General features: G+C 34.4%; 1 protein-coding gene and 1 pseudogene across 4 annotated transcripts; both read right to left on the minus strand.

The window, feature by feature from the left end:
• Positions 1–11: 11 nt before the first annotated feature.
• On the minus strand, positions 12–5,086 carry LOC121206087 (pentatricopeptide repeat-containing protein At5g46460, mitochondrial-like; annotated as a pseudogene).
• Positions 5,087–6,129: 1,043 nt separating this feature from the next.
• LOC121206088 (alpha,alpha-trehalose-phosphate synthase [UDP-forming] 1) lies at positions 6,130–13,252 on the minus strand. Of its 4 annotated transcripts, none has more exons than XM_041076323.1 (18): positions 12,924–13,252; positions 12,433–12,829; positions 12,236–12,333; positions 11,730–12,118; positions 10,995–11,109; positions 10,762–10,863; positions 10,451–10,601; positions 9,975–10,063; positions 8,760–8,808; positions 8,552–8,652; positions 8,276–8,463; positions 8,021–8,138; positions 7,698–7,874; positions 7,498–7,620; positions 7,301–7,388; positions 7,065–7,195; positions 6,896–6,994; positions 6,130–6,702 (listed from the first exon to the last, which is right to left on the minus strand). In XM_041076323.1, the coding sequence occupies exons 1-18, from the start codon at positions 12,972–12,974 to the stop codon at positions 6,343–6,345; spliced, it is 2,826 nt and encodes a 941-aa protein (XP_040932257.1). In that variant the 5' UTR covers positions 12,975–13,252; the 3' UTR covers positions 6,130–6,342. The 4 variants fall into 4 exon arrangements, with proteins under 4 accessions (XP_040932257.1, XP_040932260.1, XP_040932258.1 ...); XM_041076326.1 differs by having other exon boundaries at positions 7,089–7,195; positions 12,924–13,222; XM_041076324.1 differs by having other exon boundaries at positions 7,089–7,195; positions 11,730–12,127; positions 12,924–13,222.
• Positions 13,253–21,061: the final 7,809 nt, after the last annotated feature.

Genomic DNA, 21,061 nt, shown 5'->3' on the forward strand with positions numbered 1-21,061 from the left:
ATGCTGATTAGTGGGGTTAGTTGACTATTTGGTGATGTATTTGACTATAAATGTATGTTTTTTCTAGTTGAATGAATGAGCTGAATGAGCTATCAGCCATTAGCTCCCTTGCTGCACATTTGTGAGCAAGTAAAAATGCTTCTTGCACCTTGCTTCATGTTCTGTGCTCTTGTTCTCTCTTTTGTTGCTGCCTCTTGCACCAACAATTGGTATCATGAGCCTATGTCTTACGGGACCATTGATTTTGCTTCCCCTGCTTGTTGAAAAGAAAGAAGCTGTCAAAGCACAAGCAAGTCATTAAGGACTGCTTGTAGAGAAGATAATATCGGCTCAAACTTATAAGATCCCCAAACTAGCTTGAATAAGCTGAAGGAGGAGTTTAAAGGAAAGGTGTGAGCTTTCCAAATGTGCAAGCTTAGCAAGATGTCAAAGCTGCAAGCTTAGCAAAGTGCGAGCCTGATGAAGACACTTGTTGAAGACAATATGCAAAGATGTGAGTCTGTCAAAGGTGTGAGCTTAGCAACATGTGGAAGCTCAATGCGTGTTGTATAGTTGCAAGCCTCTTGAAGACAGTAAGCAAAGTGTGAGCCTGTCGAATTGCAAGCCAAAATGGCAGAATGAAGGCAAGCAACTATACTCACGAACTGTTTGTGCAAGAAGAAAATGAATTGGTCAACTTGAATCAAAGCATCTAAGAGCTGCCAAGTTCAAAAAACTTGATGAATGACTGGTATTTGCAGCATGGAGTCCAAGGAGGAGTATTGGAAATTGGCCAACCATGCTGCTGTTACATTTTGTGGTTGAAGTGCATGCAGCTTGATGACATGCTGCAGCACATATGCTTGCTGTAACAGCAAGGTTTCTCTTTAGTTTCATTCTAATTAATCTAGTTTAAAATGGACAAGTTGATGACAACTTGATGCATTAGGTGTTGAATGACTAGTTTAGGTGGCTTGTTTATGTGTACAAGCAATGTTTTAATAGTCCCAATGCTGATTAGTGGGGTTAGTTGACTATTTGGTGATGTATTTGACTATAAATGTATGTTTTTTCTAGTTGAATGAATGAGCTGAATGAGCTATCAGCCATTAGCTCCCTTGCTGCACATTTGTGAGCAAGTAAAAATGCTTCTTGCACCTTGCTTCATGTTCTGTGCTCTTGTTCTCTCTTTTGTTGCTGCCTCTTGCACCAACACTTGCAACTAGCTCTCAGGTCTTGTTTTTTTCTATCATACTCATTTCATCAAGCATGGCCTATTTCCATCATTGATAAGCTTCAGCCTCTTCAAAACAACCTGGTTCAATAGTAATCACATCTGCTCTTGCATATATCTCAACCAATGGTCTAGTTCCCCTGACTGGTTCATTATTAATATCCATTTCAGGATCATTTTGATCAGCTTTAGTCTGATCTGTCACCAGGTCTTCAGCAGCAGTTTCTAGTTCATTTTTATCCCAATTCTAGTTTGTTTTCTCATCAAATACAACATCCCTGCTTACAAACATTCTATTGGTTGAAGGATCCAAGATCCTATAGCCCTTCTTAAAATTGCTGTAGCCCACCAATATGGCAGGTTGAGCCTTCTTGGATAGCTTGTCTCTCTTTACTACTGGAATATGAGTATAGCATGTACATCCAAATACTCTCAGGTGAGCTAGTGATGTTTTGAATCCAAACCATCCTCAAATGGAATTTTCTAAACTAAAGCCTTGGTTGGTAGTCTGTTTTGAAGATATACAGCAGTGTTAACTGCTTCATCCCATAAGGTCTTGGGCAAATTCCTCTTAAACAACAGACATCTTGCCATATCCCTCAAGCTTCTATTCTTTCTTTCACTAACACCATTTTGTTGAGGTGTGTAGATGTTGGTGAGCTGGTGCTTGATACTTGCTTCATCACAAAAGCCTTGAAACCTTGCTGAAGTGTATTCAGTACCATTGTCTGACATTTAGGTCTTCAACTTGCAACCTGTTTATGTTTCTACTGCAGTTTTGAACTTTCAAAACACTAATGCCACTTCTAACTTGTGCTTTAGGAAGCAAATCCAACAATACCTCAAGTAATCATCAATGAACAGGATAAAATACATACTGTCATTCAAAGACAGTGTCTTCATAGGGCCATACACATCAGTGTGAACTAGCTGCAACATTTCAAAGGCTTTCCAGGCTTTGTTTGAAGGGAATGGCAATTTGGCTTGCTTCCCTAACTGACATACTTCACAGACTTCTTCTTTCTCAATTGATTTGGAGTAGTTTTCAACCAAGTCTCCTTTGGTCATCAGAACCAATGACTTGTAGATGGCATGGCCCAGCCTTTTGTGCCATAGCTTGGACTCATCTAAAACAACTGTGTAGGCACTGTTTGAGCTCTTGTTTCAATCCACCACAAAGCTTCTGTCAGCTATAGTCACTGACATAAGTTTGGATCCACTTGGATCACTGATCAAGCATTCTTTGCCTTTAAATACTACTGAATAGCCCTTTTCAAGCAGCTGAGTTATACTAAGCAAGTTTCTATCAATTTCAGGCACAAACAAGACATTTGAAACAAATTTGGTACCTATATGAGTGTCAATCAGCACATCTCCTTTCCCTTCAGCTTTGATGAAATGTCTATTTCCAACTTTCACCCTTATTTTGAAGCTTCTGTCAATGTTCTTGAAAATAGCAACATCATGGGTTATGTGGTTGGTGCAGCCACTGTCTATTAGCCACCATTTTATGGCTTTTCTTTTGGCAGATGAGTAAGAGACTGCAAAGACTTGCTCTTCTTGGTCACTACCTTCTTTTTCCACTTGAGCTTTAGCTCTTGGCTGTTGAGGTTGGTCCAAGGGGGTTGGAAATGAAAAGAATCAGCTTTAACTTCAGTGAACGATCAAAATGTTATTAGCAAGGCAACCCTTGTAATTTGCTACCAATAATCCCCACAAGAGCACATCCCATTTCGGAAGTGATGAAAGCGTGTAGAATCTCTTACAATGATTTCACGCCCAACGATCTTAGCTATGAGCTTAATGCCACTGTGACAATCGCCACATGCACGAAGATTCTTCATCACTGTTATTGTGCTGCCCTCTGCGGTAGTCACCAATCCGAATGCAACAGCAAGCCTCTCACTGTGATACAACAACATCTCTTGCTTCTGTTCATCCTCCACATCATGCAGGGCAAAACTCTCATCTGGAACATACCCAAACTCCTTCAACTTCCCTCCCAACCAGTCCAGCTTTTGATATATTTTTTCACTAAGAGGGTGAGACCTATCTGCACAAACAAACTCATGTCGCACTCCCCTCAAAATAACCCAGCTGCAACCTAGTTGTTTCATGATCCCTGCTTGTTTCATCCTTACTCTCATTCTTGAGACATCACTCCATTTACCGGCAGAAGCATATATATTTGACAACAAAACATAGGCAGCACTGCAATTCGGTTCAAGATCAAGGATCGATTTTGCAGCCCTTTCAGCCACTCCTAAGTTAGAATGCACCCTACAAGCACTAAGCAAAGCTAGCCATACTATAGAATTCGGTTTTACCTGCATATTTTTAATTAGCCCCTCTGCTTCTTCCAATTTACCACATCTACCGAGGACATCAACCATACAAACATAGTGCTGAAGCTTTATCGCAGTGGATTTATATCGACTAATATACTCAAAAAAGCATCTAGCTTTTTGCAACATCCCAGAATGGCTGCAAGCAGAGAGCAACCCCGTGAATGAAATCTCATCCGGATCAACTTCATCACGTATCATCCGGCTAAAGAGTGTGAGAACCAACTTACCTTGACCATGCTTTGCAGATCCAACAATAATGGAGTTCCATGAGACTAACATTTTTCTCACCAATATTACTAAATGCAGCTACAGCATCATTAATACTCCCACATACAGTATACATTACAATTAGAGAATTACCAACAAATACATCAGAGTCCAGACCTAGCTTGACAGACACAGCATGGATCTCTTTACCCTTGTCTAGAGCCTCTAATCCACTGCACGAATTCAAAGCACTAGTGAAAGATGATTGATTTGGGAGGACAGCCATTCGTATCATGTCTCCAAAAACCATCAATGCAGATTCATGCTTATGGTTCAAGCCATAACCAGTCAAAAGAGCTGTCCATTTTACCACATTCCCATGCAGTTGCTCATTGAAAACCTTGCAAGCATTTTCCATTTGCTTGCAGTTTGCATAAAAAGTTAAAAGCGAAGTACATATAAATTCATCAAAAGAAAACCCCAATTTAACTACTTGGCAATGAGTTTGAACACCCAAATGCAAAGCCATGACATTTGCACAAGCTTTCAACACGCAAGAAAGCGTGTTTGAACTCAGCTTAACACCAAAACCCACCATCTTTTTATAAAAAATTAAAGCTTCATCATTTCTTCCATTATAATCCAACCCATCAATCATTGAAGTCCATGAAATTACATTCCTAGATGGCATCTTTCTAAACAAATTAACCGCCTCATCAACTCTCCCAGACTTCAAATACCCATAAATCATTGAATTCCACGCCGCAACATCCTTCACAGGCATCTCAAAAAACAACCTCTCAGCCACCTCGATTTTCCCAAACTGCAAATACCCATTTACCATTGTCGTCCAAGAAACAACATTCCGTCCAGGCATTTCATCGAAAAGCTTCTTGGCCGTAATTAAATCCCCGCCATTCAAACACCCTTTAATCATTGAATTCCACGAAACGGTATCTCTCACCGGCATTTTCTCGAACAGTTGAATTGCATCGTCAAGCCGATGATTCAACGCATACCCGTCGATCATCATGGTGTATAAATGCACCCCAGGGAATGGGATTTTGTTTAAAACCTCACGAGCTTCATCCAATCTTCGGTTCTTTAGGTGATCGGAGAGTAAAAATTTATATTTGGGGGAATGAGAATTTGCATTACAAGAAATTGTAGTGAAAGATTCCGAAGGAAGATTGAGATACTGAAAAAGAGTATTTGATTGTTTGGGTTTTTGAATAAAAGCGCGCGAGATTTTGACAGTACTTTTGTTCATAAGAACTGTCACTAAAACCGAAGAACAAAGCAAACAATTTTCAAATAGTACTCAGCAATGGGAGAGAGCAATTATAAATAAAAATTAATTCCATTCCATTCCGTTCGATTACTTTTAAAAATTCAAGCAAGTATTTCAATATTGGTAAAAATTTTCTATTAGCCCCTAGACTTTGACAAATTTTGAGATTTAGTCTATATTAAAAAAAAGTTAAAAATAGTCTTATTTTTTTATTTAAAAATCTCAATTCAATTATTAAAATAGTAGATAATATATGGATAATACATATTCCAATTGACCGAGCCTAATTCTATTCTAATTGTTTTGTTCCGAAGTAAAGGTATCTACTAAGTGGTTCGCCCTATTCAAGTATTCATAATCGAAAAAAACTAAATTCTCTTTTAGATAGGTCCTGGAAGGAGAAGGAAAGCTAGAATGCTGCTATGCATCTATTATTGAATTCACCCAACCTGATAATACCTATTTTTAGAATGTCCAGTGCCAAAGTCATGTGATGTACTTTATCTATTAGGTTATGGGAGAGCATTTTACGAGAGGTTTATATTGTATCAATCTACCCTTGTGTACGTGATTCCTGTTGAAGCATATACTCAGGGTGGGTGCAGGGCGAATGATTTCAAAGCAAACTCCCTATTCATAAGATACAGAAGATAAGTTTGTCAACTTGTGTCATATGATTGAAAATAGATATATATTAACTTGACAAATTTTGACAAAAACTACTCGCAATAATAATTATTAGACTAAGATTTTTTTTAAATTGAAAAATTAAGAGCATTTAATGTTTATTATAAGTACAGAGACCAATTCTCAAATTCTATACAAGTTCAGGGACTAACAGTAGAATTTAGCCTTTAATATTTATTATAATGGCTAGTGAATTTAATTGAGCATTCTTTATTTTAAGCATACATATTGCTTTTAAAATATAATAAAAGAATTTTTTAAATATTTAAATTCTAACTTTTTACATATAAACAAATATATTTAATTGAGTATTATCGAATCAAATTCAAAGTTTTAATTGGCTATTATATATGTATATATTATTGCAAAAGAATAAAATTTTATTATGAAAAAAAAGGAAATTTATTATTTTCAAAAAGAACTTTTACTACTAAATATATAAAACTAATCTTTGAACTTTGCTACGTCTAATGTAAAATCCATCTAGGTATATATCCCATGATATACTGTAGATGACCGATAACAACTACTATGTCTGCAATAACAATAAATATGATACGATCGAAGAATATGCTTTAAATCTCGGGTTTTTACCATCAACGATGATCTGCTAGTTCTCTCAAGAGTGTCACAACTTCATCAGATGATTGAAGGCGGTAGCGCGAGTTTGATCTTTTCCTTGCAACAGAGCAAGAAAAGTAATCGTTGGCCTGAAGATCAAGCACTGAAGAACCCTCTTGAAACGATATTCGATCGGTCACCATCAAGTGCAACGTATCTCCATCTATGGAATAGCTCTTGTTCTGTTCTACAGCCGACATAGAATTTTGTTTCAGAAGGAAAGCTGCCCTCGACCCAGCGGTGGATGTCCTAACTTGTGTTGGTACTTGGGGTCTTACCGAAGCCGGGACTTCTGAGGGAAGCTCTGGCTCGAAAAATGTATAAATGTCTTCATCCTGAACCAATTGCAGATCATCATATAGTTTCAGTTTTCGAAGTTTATCAATCAATGCAATCAATTTTTCATTAGTTTGAGGCTAAATCCTATCCTGTATTGGAGAGTTGGTTCTCCAAGTTCATATTATTCCCTTATATAGGAAAACTTTGGAAGAAAGGAAAACAGCTAAAAGTTGGTGATCGAAAACGCACCTTAGTGAGAAAGTGACCGATACATAGGACGTAATCAATAGGTTCTTTCATGCCTTTGTTATGAACTATTTCTCCGAGGATTCGATCGATTGCGGCACCCTATATATACATTAAAGCATGAAATGAGGTAACTTGTGATCCAAGAGTGAATAATACCACTAAAGCATACCTTTGTAACAGCGACTGATCTAACCTCAACAGACCGTCTACCTTGGACAACATCGAGAGATGCGTTAGAGATCGGACCAGTCCAAAGATGCTGCAACAGATCTCTCGCTTGAAGTCTTCCAAACTCAACATCTAGCATTTTTTTCATTAAGTTGTTCAGAAGAAAAATTAATAAACGCAAGAAACCAACATAAAATCAAGTGATTATCTGTGCTAAAAAGAGGCTCAGATGAGGACCTGAATATTTATAGTTCCATATGAGTGAAGTCTCTCGGACCTCAAACTGAGATCGAGGAGTTCTATCGGTAAAATATTCAAATACATTCTGAAATCAGAGTAAGCATCAGAAAGTCTAGACACAGAAGTAAGCATCAGAAAGTCTAAACACAGAACTCCATACATATTATGAGCTTTATCGAGCTAATGTTAAGTACCTTAACACTATCCACCCATTCCATACTTAAGTTTTCAGGCATTGTCGTCATCCAATCTCCCGTTGTAACTCGTAAAAACATCCCATTTTCGGCTGCCAACCACAAGTTGTAATCACTGAAGTTCTGCAGTGCAAATTACGAGTTCGGAGATTTCATTTTAAAGAAAAAAATGAAACAAGTCAAAACTAAGGATTTAATACATCATCCAGGACATTTCTAGCGCTTCCACTGAGGATAAGAACTGTTGTCTTCGGATCATCACAAAGTTTTCTCAAAGGTTCTTGTAAATCTGGACGTAACTTGGGCTCCCATTCATTAATTTGACTGTCCTTCCTTCCAAGGGTATCCACTGGTTCAGTTAAAGTTGCATTAAATCCCTGTAACATGGAAGAGAGATTACGAAAATGAAAATTAGAAGTGGTTTTTCTCTTTTCCTATAATGTTTGGAGATACAGAGCGAGAGAAGCAGGGCCCCTTCGACATTGTCAAATAAAGAAAGATGAGACTACGAAAATTAGAATACCAATATGAGCAATCGATTATTCGAACATGAATAGCGATCAACCGCAACTTCAATTGGGAGTGGTGGGGGAATTTGTCTTGTCCTCAGTTGAGCTTCAACAATGGTAACATTAAGTTCACTGCACAAACAAAGCTTCAGAGTTTACCATAAAACTGAAAGTCTTATTTCAATTTTAATCTCACATTATAAGCACCAATCACCCCCTCCCTCAAGTTCTCATCAAAGAAAATATGAGCGCTAAGCTATGATCACCACCTTACAAAAGTTGCAGCCCATTCTTGAGCTGTATGTGAAATCACATGCTTGAAGTTATGGTGGTGTCGTTTTTCTCTTTCATCAGCTGGCATATTCAAAGCATAACCAATGGAAGAAGCAACTTCAGTGACATTCCATGGATTAACCAAAATGGCTCCGGCACCAAGAGACTGAGCAGCCCCAGCAAACTAGAATATGTGCAGGGACATTCTTAAGAAAATTACACACATCCGGAAAAGCCCTTACATAAGTATAATCCAAATCCAATCTAAGTACCTCACTTAGTATAAGGACCCCTTTCTTGGACTCTTGGCAGGCAACATACTCATAGCTGACGAGGTTCATTCCATCCCTCAAAGATGTCACAAGAGCTACATCTGCATGATTTGTTAATTGCCAAGAGTTCAGACATGAATAAAAATCAAGTTATCATTTCAAACAAAAATAGTGATTCTAATTGGTATTAAAGTACAAAGGTCGGTACCTGTAACAGCGTACAGTGCACATAATTCATGAAAATCAAGAGAACGATCCTGCAAAGCAGTAAGGAAAACGCTTTAGAAATTGAGGCATATTAGAGTTATAAAGGGTGAAAATATTTCATATTCAACGGCTACAAGAATGGAGTTTATTTAAGTTTAGTACTCCTCCTTTAAGTCTGTCTTGGCAACAAAATCTACAGTATTCACAAATTCATGTAGTGTATTCAATGATATAACCTGATAAAATTTCACATTCATTTGGCACATACTAAAGTCATATGCATATCTTCCCAACACATATTTTGAAGTCAATATTCATCGGAGTATTCTAAAATCTTCCCAAGACCGTATAGCCTCACGGTTCTACTTGATTAAACAAGCATCCAGTATGCCGTACTGGCATGAAACGGTGCTCATATAAGCAAACAAAGGCTTTACTTATCCTTTAAAAAGGAATATGCCATATGAAATTTGAAGGCAAAAGTACCATGGAGGCCCCTGTACTAGGAGTCAATTTGATTTTGCCCCCTCTACTAAAAAAATGGGCAAATTAGTCCTTCTACTTTAGATCAAAGAGCAGAATGGTCATTTTTGTTAAAAATTTCATCCACTTATACTATTAAAAACTGACGTAGCTAATGGAATAATTAAACAATAACACATGGCATACCACATGTACCTCCATAAGGTACAAGGACCAATTTTTAACCATAAAAGTGGATGGAATTTTTAACAGAATGATCAATTTACTCTTTGATCTAAAATACAGGAGACAAAATGCAATCCGACTCCTAGTACAGGGGCCTTCATGGTACTTTTACTGAACTTTGAATTGCGTTCTATCTAGGTCATTGTTGATTGATCATATTCTTAAAATTGCATTTATTCACCTATATATGCAGCAATATTGAAACACACACACATTGCATGTGCATCCTTGCATAAGTTATATTTTTACAAACACAAGCCAATGTCCTATATCTGTACCTTACACAATCTGTGATAATTTATCAATAAGAATTTTTAACCACTTCACACTTCAAATTTTCATAGTTTCCTCTAGAATTTCTGGAAAGTAACATATGTTGAAGAAAGTAAATAAGATTAAGCTTAGATGTCTTTCTTTTTTGGTCTGAATCTTTCCAATCCAGCAGTAACCTTTAGTTCATTCTTTAGTCATATCATATATGGAAACAGATAATAAGGTATAGACAAACCAGATGATGTATTGGTACAGCAGTAAGGCTTCCAAATCTTCCATTAATGCGCCCCACAATCTCATGAACCTGGCTTGTTAGCTTTTGATCTATATCAAGAAAGTAAGACATGTAAGGTTTTGAGAACGGGGTAGAGGAAGAGCGGCAAAAATGGACTAAGAAAGCCTTCGATTATCAGAAAGCTAAATTAAATGAGACGACATTCTGGTAAAAAATGCAATAACTGACTCATGCAAAATCGATTCGTTATTAAAAAATATCTACTGAATATGAAGATTGGCACTGCATCTTCTGTTTACATAATACATGCAACAGTCTATTGTTATAAAAGACAGCATGGCACAATAAGAGGGCAAATCAACATGAGAGTATCTTGAGATGCTAGTTAATCAATTTTCTGTGGTGGTTCTCATTGAAAAAGGAAATATTTCAGGTAACCAAACGGGAAGAAGAAACATATATACAGAGGAACATACACTCAGGAACATCGGTCCTGGTAGGGACAGCAATTTGAAGGAGAACCACCTTATTACGCCAATTGGGATTTTCCTCGAGGAATTTTTCAAATGCCAAAATCTTCTGTGGTATTCCCTTGATCATATCAAGCCGATCAACGCCTAACATTACCTTTCAATTATTAAACATTAACTGTAAGTAACTCAGAAAACAGATTGAATGTTGCTTCCTTGAAACAAAAGATGAGATTTTAAAATGCCTAATGAATGTTACGCAAACATAACTGATAATTAAGGGAGAAAAGCAAAGAATCCAATTGACCAATTCCTACCTTTCGACCTGCAAACCTCTGTTTCAGTACTTTCATGTGATCTTGTACTTCAGGGAGTTCAAGAGCTTTAATGAATCGTTCAGAATCAATCCCTACTGGAAACTGTAATTTCAAGATCCCATCCAACAAAAATAGTAGATGTGATGAGGAATAAATGTTTTCAAATGCTAAAAGACCTAAGCACTAGAAGTTTTTTAGATAATAAACAGAGAATGAGAACAACTAAGACATACTGCAGCAATGCGAGTCAGCTTTCCTTGATCCTCTACTCCTTCAGGTGTGCCCTCCAGCCCGAGAATACGAGTACAAGCACTAACAAAATGCCTTGCATAGTCGTATGTATGGAAGCTAGAAAGTCAACAAACCAAAAATTGAAAATATTGCCACAGTAATGAACTTGAGAACTTTAACATGCACAGAGTAATACTGGAGTCTGTTAAAATTAACAATGCAGTTTTGCAGCAGTTCAAACAAAAAAATCTTGACATTGCTCAACTCCCAAGCATGTCAAAACGTTAAATTGAATCAACCTATCAAATCAAGAATCGGCATAATCACTCCAAAACGTAGAGTGCATTTTATCTGTTAGGTACCAGACTAGCATAAAAATCAAACTGGCCTATAGGTAACTGCCAGTGTTCAGGTAGAACAAATATAACAGTTTGTATCACATTGGCTGCAAGGAAATAGAATGGAAAACAATTGAAAGATTTGCAACCGGAAAACATGTGCTTCAAAGTAAGCTTTCATTAAGGGCGGTAATAAAACCTGAGGAATGTTTAAGCTCCATACAGAGTCAAACCCAAAGTACATTTCTATACTAGATTTAGTGGAAATTCAAATACATTCATCCAGCATGCAATCTAAGCAAAATTCATATATCCAAGCAACCTACCTTACATAAACACTGAATGAAAAACAAGATAACTGAATCTGCATAAACAATGCCAGAAGCAAAATGAACTTACCCTACTAAATCAGCAGCAAGAACGGACCTCAGCAGCTCCAACCGAGATGGCAGCATCCTATGGATTTCCGAAGAAGGAAATGGAGTATGAAGGAACCAACCGACTTTCATTTTACTGTTCCGTTCTTTTAGACATTTTGGAAGGAACATTAGGTGGTAATCATGGCACCAAACAACATCCCCTTCCTCATAATGTTCATTAACGACATCAGCAAACAACTGATTCGCTTTCTTATAAGCATCAAACTGAGATTGAAAGCTCCGAGTAGTCGCAAGGCGGTCTTCTTGCGGAAGTCCGATATAGTGGAACAGTGGCCATAATATGTTGTTACAATATCCATTATAATATTGATGAACAACTTCTTCATCAAGAAATACCGGTATGCACCTCTGCATTAACTAAAGCACAAAATTAAGCATATAAACCCTACTAAAATTTTTCCAAGATTATGGATTTGCATTTCTTTAACAACAATTATGAACTTCATTTTTCTGTTCTAATATGACCTTTTCATCTAAAGCTTTAGCTAATGCCTTTTGTCCAATTTCATCAGGGACATTCACGCCAGCCCAACCAATCCATCTGGTATCAAATTCCTTCACACCTTCATAACAAAATTACAATAAACACTGCAAGCACTATACTGAAAACCGGAAAAACCCGAAAAAAAAACATAATTGAATTATTGATGTGATGAGTTTACCAAGAAGTGCAGTGACTAAGCCACCAACACTCATCTCAAGTTGCCAAGAATCTTCCCCATGCCTAACTGCAGAGACTGGCAACCTATTAGCAACCACCAAAAGCCGTTGTTTTGAAGCTCGAAAATCGAGTCTTTCGCCATCATCATTCAAAGACCTTGATGCTGAAACAGGTTCTAAAAGTTCTTCATCGTTGAACCAACAAGTTGAAGTCTCAAGATCAGGTGAAAAACAATCTTGGGTTGATGATGGTAACTCAGCTTCACAATCATTCAAACACTTGGAGTACTTCCTCAACTCCCTGTCTCTAAGAAGCCTTTCCAATCTTGTTGGTGCAGCAGGGAGATTACTACAGATATTATATAAGTTCCCTGGCATACCATTAGTTTGCAACAAAGCCTAAAAACAAAAAAGCAAGAAAAAAACAATGAGAAAATCAAAAAAAAAAGGAGTAAATTACAAAGGAAGAAAAAAAGGGTTCCTTTGAAATCACCAGATTGTTCTTGTTAGGCAAAATGCAGATCTCTTGGGATGAAATTGACATTGATTTTTTTTTTCAAGTGAAGCAAGTTGACAACAAATAACGCGGAATTTTTGGGAGGGCTTAAATGCCCGTGTGGGCTAAAATACAAGAGAATTCAAAGGGAAAAATTTTGAAAAATCTATCGCCAAAGAATCAGATATATAAGGATTCATCATCTTCACAGATTTTGTTATCCATAAACCATTTCCGCCATTGGAAAAATGCCAACTGCAATAGGCCTTTTTTTAGGCCATGCAGTAGCTACCGGGATTTTGCTTATAATTATTGCTATAATCATTATCATCATCAATAAATAAATTTATTCTTAAATTAAGTCAAATTTTCTTTTTTATTTGAAAAATTAAAATACTAATTTTTATAAAAATAAATAAATTAAATATTAAAGATTAATTTTAATGAATAAATAAACTAAAAAAAAACTTTTAGGCGATTCGAATCGAATATACCAAAGCAGTTGAGAATTGAGATATTTTTATATATTATATTACGTTAAAAGCGGTTTCTTGGACTAGCGTGCCATCTTTTTTACATTTATCTATTTTCATAATATTGTTTTAACTTTAAAACGAAGATTTGGTTATTAATTACACATTTAAAATTTTGACTTTTATTATAAGTATTTAACAATATTTTTAAATATACCTGATTTACGCTTAATTTATGATATTTTTATACTTGAATTTCGGATAAAAATTTTATCCACAATTTAAATAATACAAAGTATTCACAATTTTGTTATAAATCTATTTAATCAGTTTACAGAGCTGGTGTCACTCAAACTTGTTCATAAGTCGAGTTACTTAAAATTTGAGAGGATTTGGGTAAAAATATTAGGTTTATCTAAAATATGGATCGAGCTCAGGCTTGAACTATAAACATGTTTTTCAATAGTGTCGGAAACAATGGTTTTGGGACCATCATTTAGACAAGTAAATCCGTAAATATTAAATAATATTTATGAGTCAAATATAATGCTATAATGAATTTTGATTTAATAAATTTTGCTAATTGAACTATTAATTAAAGTACAAGTGGTTTAATCCTTAAGTCAATGGTTTTAGAAAATAATGTGTCAGGACCTCGTTTCTGTAAACTGAACCTATAAATATTTTCATTAAATGTTTACGGACCTGTCATATAGATGAATTAAAATTTGGTCTGAAAATTTTAGTAATTATATGGCTAATTAAGGTACTTAAAAATTAATCACTACTAATTTTATTAGTTAAATTAATTAATTAAGAAATGACTGAAGTTTAATATGGCAATAATACCACATTTTATAATAGTGGGACGGTTGGTGCATATTTTGTTATATTTTGCATGTTATTTTAATGTTAAAATAATAAATATAATAAAGTTAAAAAATAAACTTAGTTATCTTCTTTCCCATTTTTAGTTGTCTTCACCGAATACACAAACATAAAGGAAGAAGCGATTGTTTTGAATTGAAGCTTTCAGTCCCCTTGCATATAGGTTCTCTAGATGTCTGTTTTTAATAATTTTTATATTTTTGAAATGTGCGTAATTTAATTTAATTAACTCGGTACTAAATTTTAAAATTTTTAAAGTTTTGAAAAGATCATTGTTGTTTTTAAAGCTTTTTAAATGATTAATAGTTGAGTTTGATGTTTTAATATGAAATAGGACTATTATGAAAATTTATTTTTGTTAGTTTTGAGTTTAAGGACTAAAATGAAAATATGTTAAAACTAGCATGAAATTCTTATAAATATAGATACTTTAAGGCTGTATTGGGATGAGATTAAATTCAGATTGAAAGTTTGGGGTTTAAATGTGAACAATATGTTTGTTTTGGTGTTAGGGACTAAATTGAATAAAAGATAAAACTTTAAGGAAATTGTGAAAAATGAATAAAATATGGCATATACATGAACTGAGATTATTTAAAGTGTTTGGAACTGATAACTGGAAATAAATTACTGTATAGATCAAGAACCGATAGGTAATCGAGGAAAAGGGAAATTTACTGATTAGTCCCTGACACTTCTACTTTTATTGTTTACCCCTGGTAAGTTCATATGGCATAAATAAGATTTAATTTTTGTTGTATTATGTTTAAATGTGTATTTATGTTTTATTGAAAGTTTGAATTGGTTATGAGTTAGTACTTAAATTGATGATTTAACTTAATTGAAATGGAATGGTACTGAATGGAAATGTTGAGATTAATCCCGATGAACTTAGTAAAAGTCTTATACATGAGGTTACAGTTGAATGAATTGTTTTCGTAAAGAGTATGCAATAAGGATTTTTCAACCATGGTACTTCTTTTGGACTGACTCCATTATCAGAATGATGCTTCTGGAAATAATTATAATTACTAGAACCTAATTGCATATGTCTGATTGGTCCCTCCGCTAGCTCGGCAAAAGCTCGATTTGACTGTATTTGAATCAGAAGAAAATCCTATGACTTTGGAAATTAAATTAGGTGGTCGTGAAAATTGTTCAACTAGAGAATTTGATTAAAAATTTTTCTTAAACAATTAATTTGGAAAATCTATGTGATTTTTGAAAAAAATTATTTTTGATCAAATAAAATTAAATTAATCAAATTAATGAAAATTAATATGATATTTTTGGAGATTAATTTTCTAGTCAGACAATTGACCATTAGGTAATTGGACTTAAAAATTGGACCTGAGATCATAAATTGGGCCTGAGATCCCAAAACCCAGACCAAGACCCAAAAACTGCTAGAATTGGACCCGGTATGTGAAACTGGACCGACAGCCCAACCGGTGGCTAGACCAGACCGACTTGGGGTGCCGTAAGGGTGTCACACCTGCATCACGGACACAACGGTGTCGCCGGCTGCGACGGTGGCGTCCCGATGGCCAACGGCGGTTGGTCTTTGGTAGTTGATGAGTGGAAGAGTTATACTCCTACTAAGGCTCTACCAAAAAATTTGATTTCAGATTAGTTATTCCAAAAATAATATTATTTTAATAGTTTAATATTAAATTAAATTTAATACTTATCTTAATAATATTTTATTAATTTAATACTAAAGTGATTATCTTAATATTAAAATTAATTTAATGTTTATCATGTAGATAAATATTCTATTATTTTAATAAGCTTTAATATTAAATTTAATCTAATATTTATCAAGGTAAATGTTATACTAATTTAATATTAAAGTGATTAAGTTTAATCATAGTTGAACTCTCTAAACTCTCCATATATAAAGAGAGTATTGGGTCATTATTTTACACATACTTAAATTCAAGAGAAAGTTGTAGAGAGAAAATTCTCTGAAGAGATTATTTCAGAAAATTTCTAGAGATATTTTTTTAATTTACAACTTGACCCAAAAGTTTAGAGAAATTGTGAAATTACCTTACTAGTAATTTTTGTGAAAAATTTTTTTGATTAAAAGCGAGCCCACACTTGGCAACGTAAGCTCGAGGATAGCGGAGAAGACTACTCGATTGAAGCGCTCATCCTAGACGAACCGAAAAGGTACAATTTTGATTAAGTGTTTATTATTTTAGACATCACAACCAAAATCTTGTTATGGAAAAATTTTTAAAACTTTGTTTTCCCTAAATTTATTTTTCACTGTAATTTTTCAAACCTTTTTTTTCCAAAAATGTTGTGGTTAAATATTGTTATATACATATTGTAATGAAGTGTCAGTATGAGAAGTCTATAAATGTTAAGATTGTCAGAACTAATTGTGTGACCAATAGCATGTTAATGTTAACGACCCATGAAATGATTAGAAAAAGGTTGTAAATCATACCTTATTTGTATCCTAGATATTAGAATGTTAGAATCGAGGAATAATTAGATAGAAATGAGTAAAGAATTTATTAATATATTTCTAGAAGAAACTATCTGGATTATCACCCGTAAGAGAATATGAGTTTGTAACTGATACAATACTCGGAACCGTTTAGATCTCTATTGCTCTATATAGAATGTTATTGACAGAATTACAAGAATTGTAGGCATTGTTGAAATAATTATTTGATATGATATTTACTCAACCGAGCGTGTAATCTTGGAGAGTGATAATGTGTTTGTGAAAAAGAAAGATGGAATTATGATAATCGTGTATTGATTACATATAACAGATGTGAGACACCATAAAAGACCAATACCTATTACTTTATAGAGAAGATTTATTTGTTTAGTTAAGGGAACTACCGTATTTTCAAGTATTGATTTTCAACCAGGTTGTTTTCAGTTCAGAGTTATGAGTTTGGTGTGTCGAAGATAACTTTCCAAACTTGATATAAACAATGTGAGTTTCTAGTAACACTATTTGAATTATCGATCGCTCAGTCTCTTTACAAATGTAATGGATAGAATTTGCTAGCTATATTTTCATAGAATTATTGCTATGTTATTGAAGATATTCAATTTATGCGATGAATGAATTTGAACAAGATCAGCATCAGAAAAATAGTGTTACAGATTTTATGAGAGAAACAAGTATATGTAAAGACCAGAAAATATGAATTTTTATTTTTCAGAAGTAAGTTTTTCTAGGTCTTTTGGATAGCTGAAGATATCTAAATTACTTCGGATCAACCTCTAATAAATGTGAACTAGGGAATCTCCGAGAAATAATATAGAAGTGTAAAGTTTTCTGGGATTTATTCAATATTGCAGATGAATTGTTCAGACTTCTAGATGATAACTCTACTATTAACGAAGTTGTTGCGGGAAAATGTCCGATTTGTTTGATTGAATAAATGCCAACAAAATTTCAAACAATTGAAATCTATTTCAACAGAAGCTACAGAATTAAATTGGAGATAGCGCAAATATCTAAAATAGTTGAAAGTTTATAGTTGATCATCGGTTATCATTATCATCTGGGTAAACACTGATATGAGAACTAATTTGCTAAGCCAGAAATCTCTAAAAGTTGCGAATACTCACTTAACTGAAGATTGTGATGATTCTATTTCAACTGAGCTGAAAACTAAATTGGTATTTCTACAGAGAATTCAAGAATTGTAAATATATACTCCGAAATTGTTAATTAAACAGAAACTTGTTGGAAATGATCAAACTATAGTTGCAACACCCCTTGCCTGTCTCTGTCATCGGATTAAGGTTATAGGATACTACGACAATTAACAAGTCAAGAATATGCAATTTCAACTCAAATTTCAATTTAATCAATCATTAACAAATAATCATTCGATATAATGCTAATCATGCAAAAACGAGACTTAAATCGAGTCTATGAAACTCTAGAATCAATTCAAAACAAGTAGGGACTAATTCAAAACAAAATAGAAAAGTATGGTAAAAACCAAAAACAGGGGTCATACAATTGTCTGAGAGCTTGGTGTCCTGTGATGCTATGAGACATGGTCATGTTGTTCAACCGTGTGTAAGGACTAAAACCGTGTGGGTGGAGGTATACGACCATGTCTCTAAACCATGTAACAGACTGTGGTTGTGTGTGCTAATTGATAACTAAATCACATAGACCACACGGCCGTGCCATATACCTGTGTATGGCACACGACCGTGTGTTAGCCATGTTTCAGCCTGTGTGAACCTAAGTGTGCCTTCAAATGCAAGTCATACCATTTCATGCTTACTTAGACCATAACTATGCCATTAATCAATAATTCAACTTGTTCAAATTATATCAAAAACATACCAAAACATGCCATTTACCTAATTCTAACCAATATGTCATAAGGCACCATCACAAACAACATTCAAGTCTAACATTCAACTTCAATCTCTAACAAGTTCAAGTTTAACTCAATAATACCATATAAGATGACAATGTACCATAATTCAATCATCAAATAACATTACTTGCCAAAACATATGTACCACATATTGGCTACTAAAGGAAAACAATCCATATACCAATTCATAGTATTCACAACAACTATAATCAAAGTATTATCTATTTAAACATTACTTATCACGTTAATTTCTTATATATGCATTTCATGCCATCATATATATATCTCATCACATATCAAGTAAATATCACTTTCAAATCTCTAAACCAAGCTATCATCCAGCACATTATTTACCATAAACACTCAACTTACACACAAGCACCTAAGAACACTTATAAACAAATACAAGTTACTCCAATTACATGCCACATATTCCAAAATAAACATTTTCAAAGTCTACATAGTTGGATAGTGTGATCTTCAACTTAATCCGATTGCTCGGTTCTGCAAAATGAAATCTACAAGAAAATAAGAAAAACGACACCAGTAAGCTTCAATAAGCTTAGTAAGTTCACAGGTTAAAACAATATAACTTACCTTGAAACATAGTTTAATAATTAACAAACTTATTAACTAACATTAACCCTATCAACCACAAGCATTCAATAGGTGAGTTTCATATATACGAGTCATTAATCATCTCATCTATACGATATCAAACATTATCAAGTCACGAAATAATATTGGAAATCATGAACACATTGATAAATGCCAAAAATAACATGTTTTAGCTTCATTTTAAATGTGTTTTTGGATGATTATTTGATTTAAAATGGTGAATTTTATGCTCCTAATCCTTTAAATTCATGTTTCTATACTTAGGAGAGCATTTGGGAACGAAATGAGCAAAAAACGAGTGAAAATTGGAGCAAATTTCAGGACTCACATAGGCTGGGCCATTCCACACGAGTTGGACACACGGCTATGTGAGCCACACGGTCATGTACCAGGCCGTGTGAAAATCGAGAACTGCAATCTGAAAATGCGAAAAAATGTAATTTTTAGGTTTTTCGGGCATTCTAAGACCTATAAATACCAAATATAAGAAGAGGGGAGGAAGTCGTCAAAGAATACTGAAGAAAACAACTCGAAATATGCCATTGAGGCCAACTTTGAAGTAGATTTCCATCAAGATTGAATATCTCCTTTTGATTTTTTTGAAATTTATTATGAGTTTATTTATTTTTTGTGGCTTTACTATCTTTGGGATGTTTTTATTTGCCATTATGAACTAATTTTCTAAATACCTAGGGGAGATGAACCCTATGATGAATTCTATCTTTTGATTTATGTTTTACGCAATAAATACTTGAATCTTGTTCTTAATTATGTGTACTTAATTCTTGGTTTAATATTTCCAAACTATTTATCCATGTTTGTTGTGCTTAGATCAGAGGAGGAAAAGTCTCTGTTTAAGAGTAGATTTAGCATAATTAAGTGGAGTTGCATGCAATCCTAGAAATAGGACAATATAAATCTATCGTATTAGAGTCAAATCCAATAAGGGGATCCATAGATCGAATTAATGTGATAATGATGGTTTTAATTAGAAAGAAATTTCAATTAATCAACCTAGATTCAGTTACTCTTGCTCTTGAAAAAGATATTAGCATAATTTAGGGATTTCTAAGGATTAAGATACTAAATAAAGAAATTGTTTAATTTAGATCGTTAGTGACAGACGAAATCTAGGTGGATTCTTTCCTGGGTATTGTTTCGTTTCTTGGTTGTTAATTGTTTGTTTTCCTGATTCGTTCTTTGTCGTGTTCTTTAGTTAATTAATTTAGTTAATTTTAGTTTTAATCAATCACTCTAGTTTTTCAGTTAAATAATAAAGAGACGGTAATTACTAGTACTTTTAGTCTTCGTGAGAATGATATCTTTTCTTACCATAGCTATATTATTAATTGATATGTGCACTTGCCTTTGTCGAATTTTTAGTTAGTTTCGTAGACATCACATATATAAAAGTCATCCACATGGCATCATAACCAAATATCAAATACATATCATCATGTCATTTAACCATTGAAATTCAGCTCGATGAACTATATGAATAGATACTGATACGCGATTATCCACCCAAAACACGCCAAAATCTTCAATCGAGTCAATCCAACCAAGAACACACCTAGGCATTAAGTGCCTATCCCATAGGCTAACGTCCCTCTAGAAACACGCCTGGGCACCAAGTGTCAATCACTGTAAATATAGCTCGGTAATCTGTAACAAGTGCTAGACTCTAGTATATTTAGTGTATAATAAGAAGTCAAGAATCATCATCTCATCACTAGTCAATCCCATACAGTGCGCAAAATAACCTATTGGCATGTCA

This window comes from Gossypium hirsutum, chromosome A09, assembly GCF_007990345.1.
Source record: "Gossypium hirsutum isolate 1008001.06 chromosome A09, Gossypium_hirsutum_v2.1, whole genome shotgun sequence".
In the NCBI taxonomy this organism is placed as follows: domain Eukaryota; kingdom Viridiplantae; phylum Streptophyta; class Magnoliopsida; order Malvales; family Malvaceae; genus Gossypium; species Gossypium hirsutum.

Coding starts and splice junctions, on each gene's coding strand:
- LOC121206088 (XM_041076322.1), bottom strand. CDS start 12,974: ATGTCAATTTCATCCCAAGAGATCTGCATTTTGCCTAACAAGAACAAT. Junction 12,334..12,432: donor CTTAGTCACTGCACTTCTTG/GTAAACTCATCA, acceptor TTTGTTATGAAG/GTGTGAAGGAATTTGATACC. Junction 7,621..7,697: donor CTAGAAATGTCCTGGATGAT/GTATTAAATCCT, acceptor TTTGCACTGCAG/AACTTCAGTGATTACAACTT.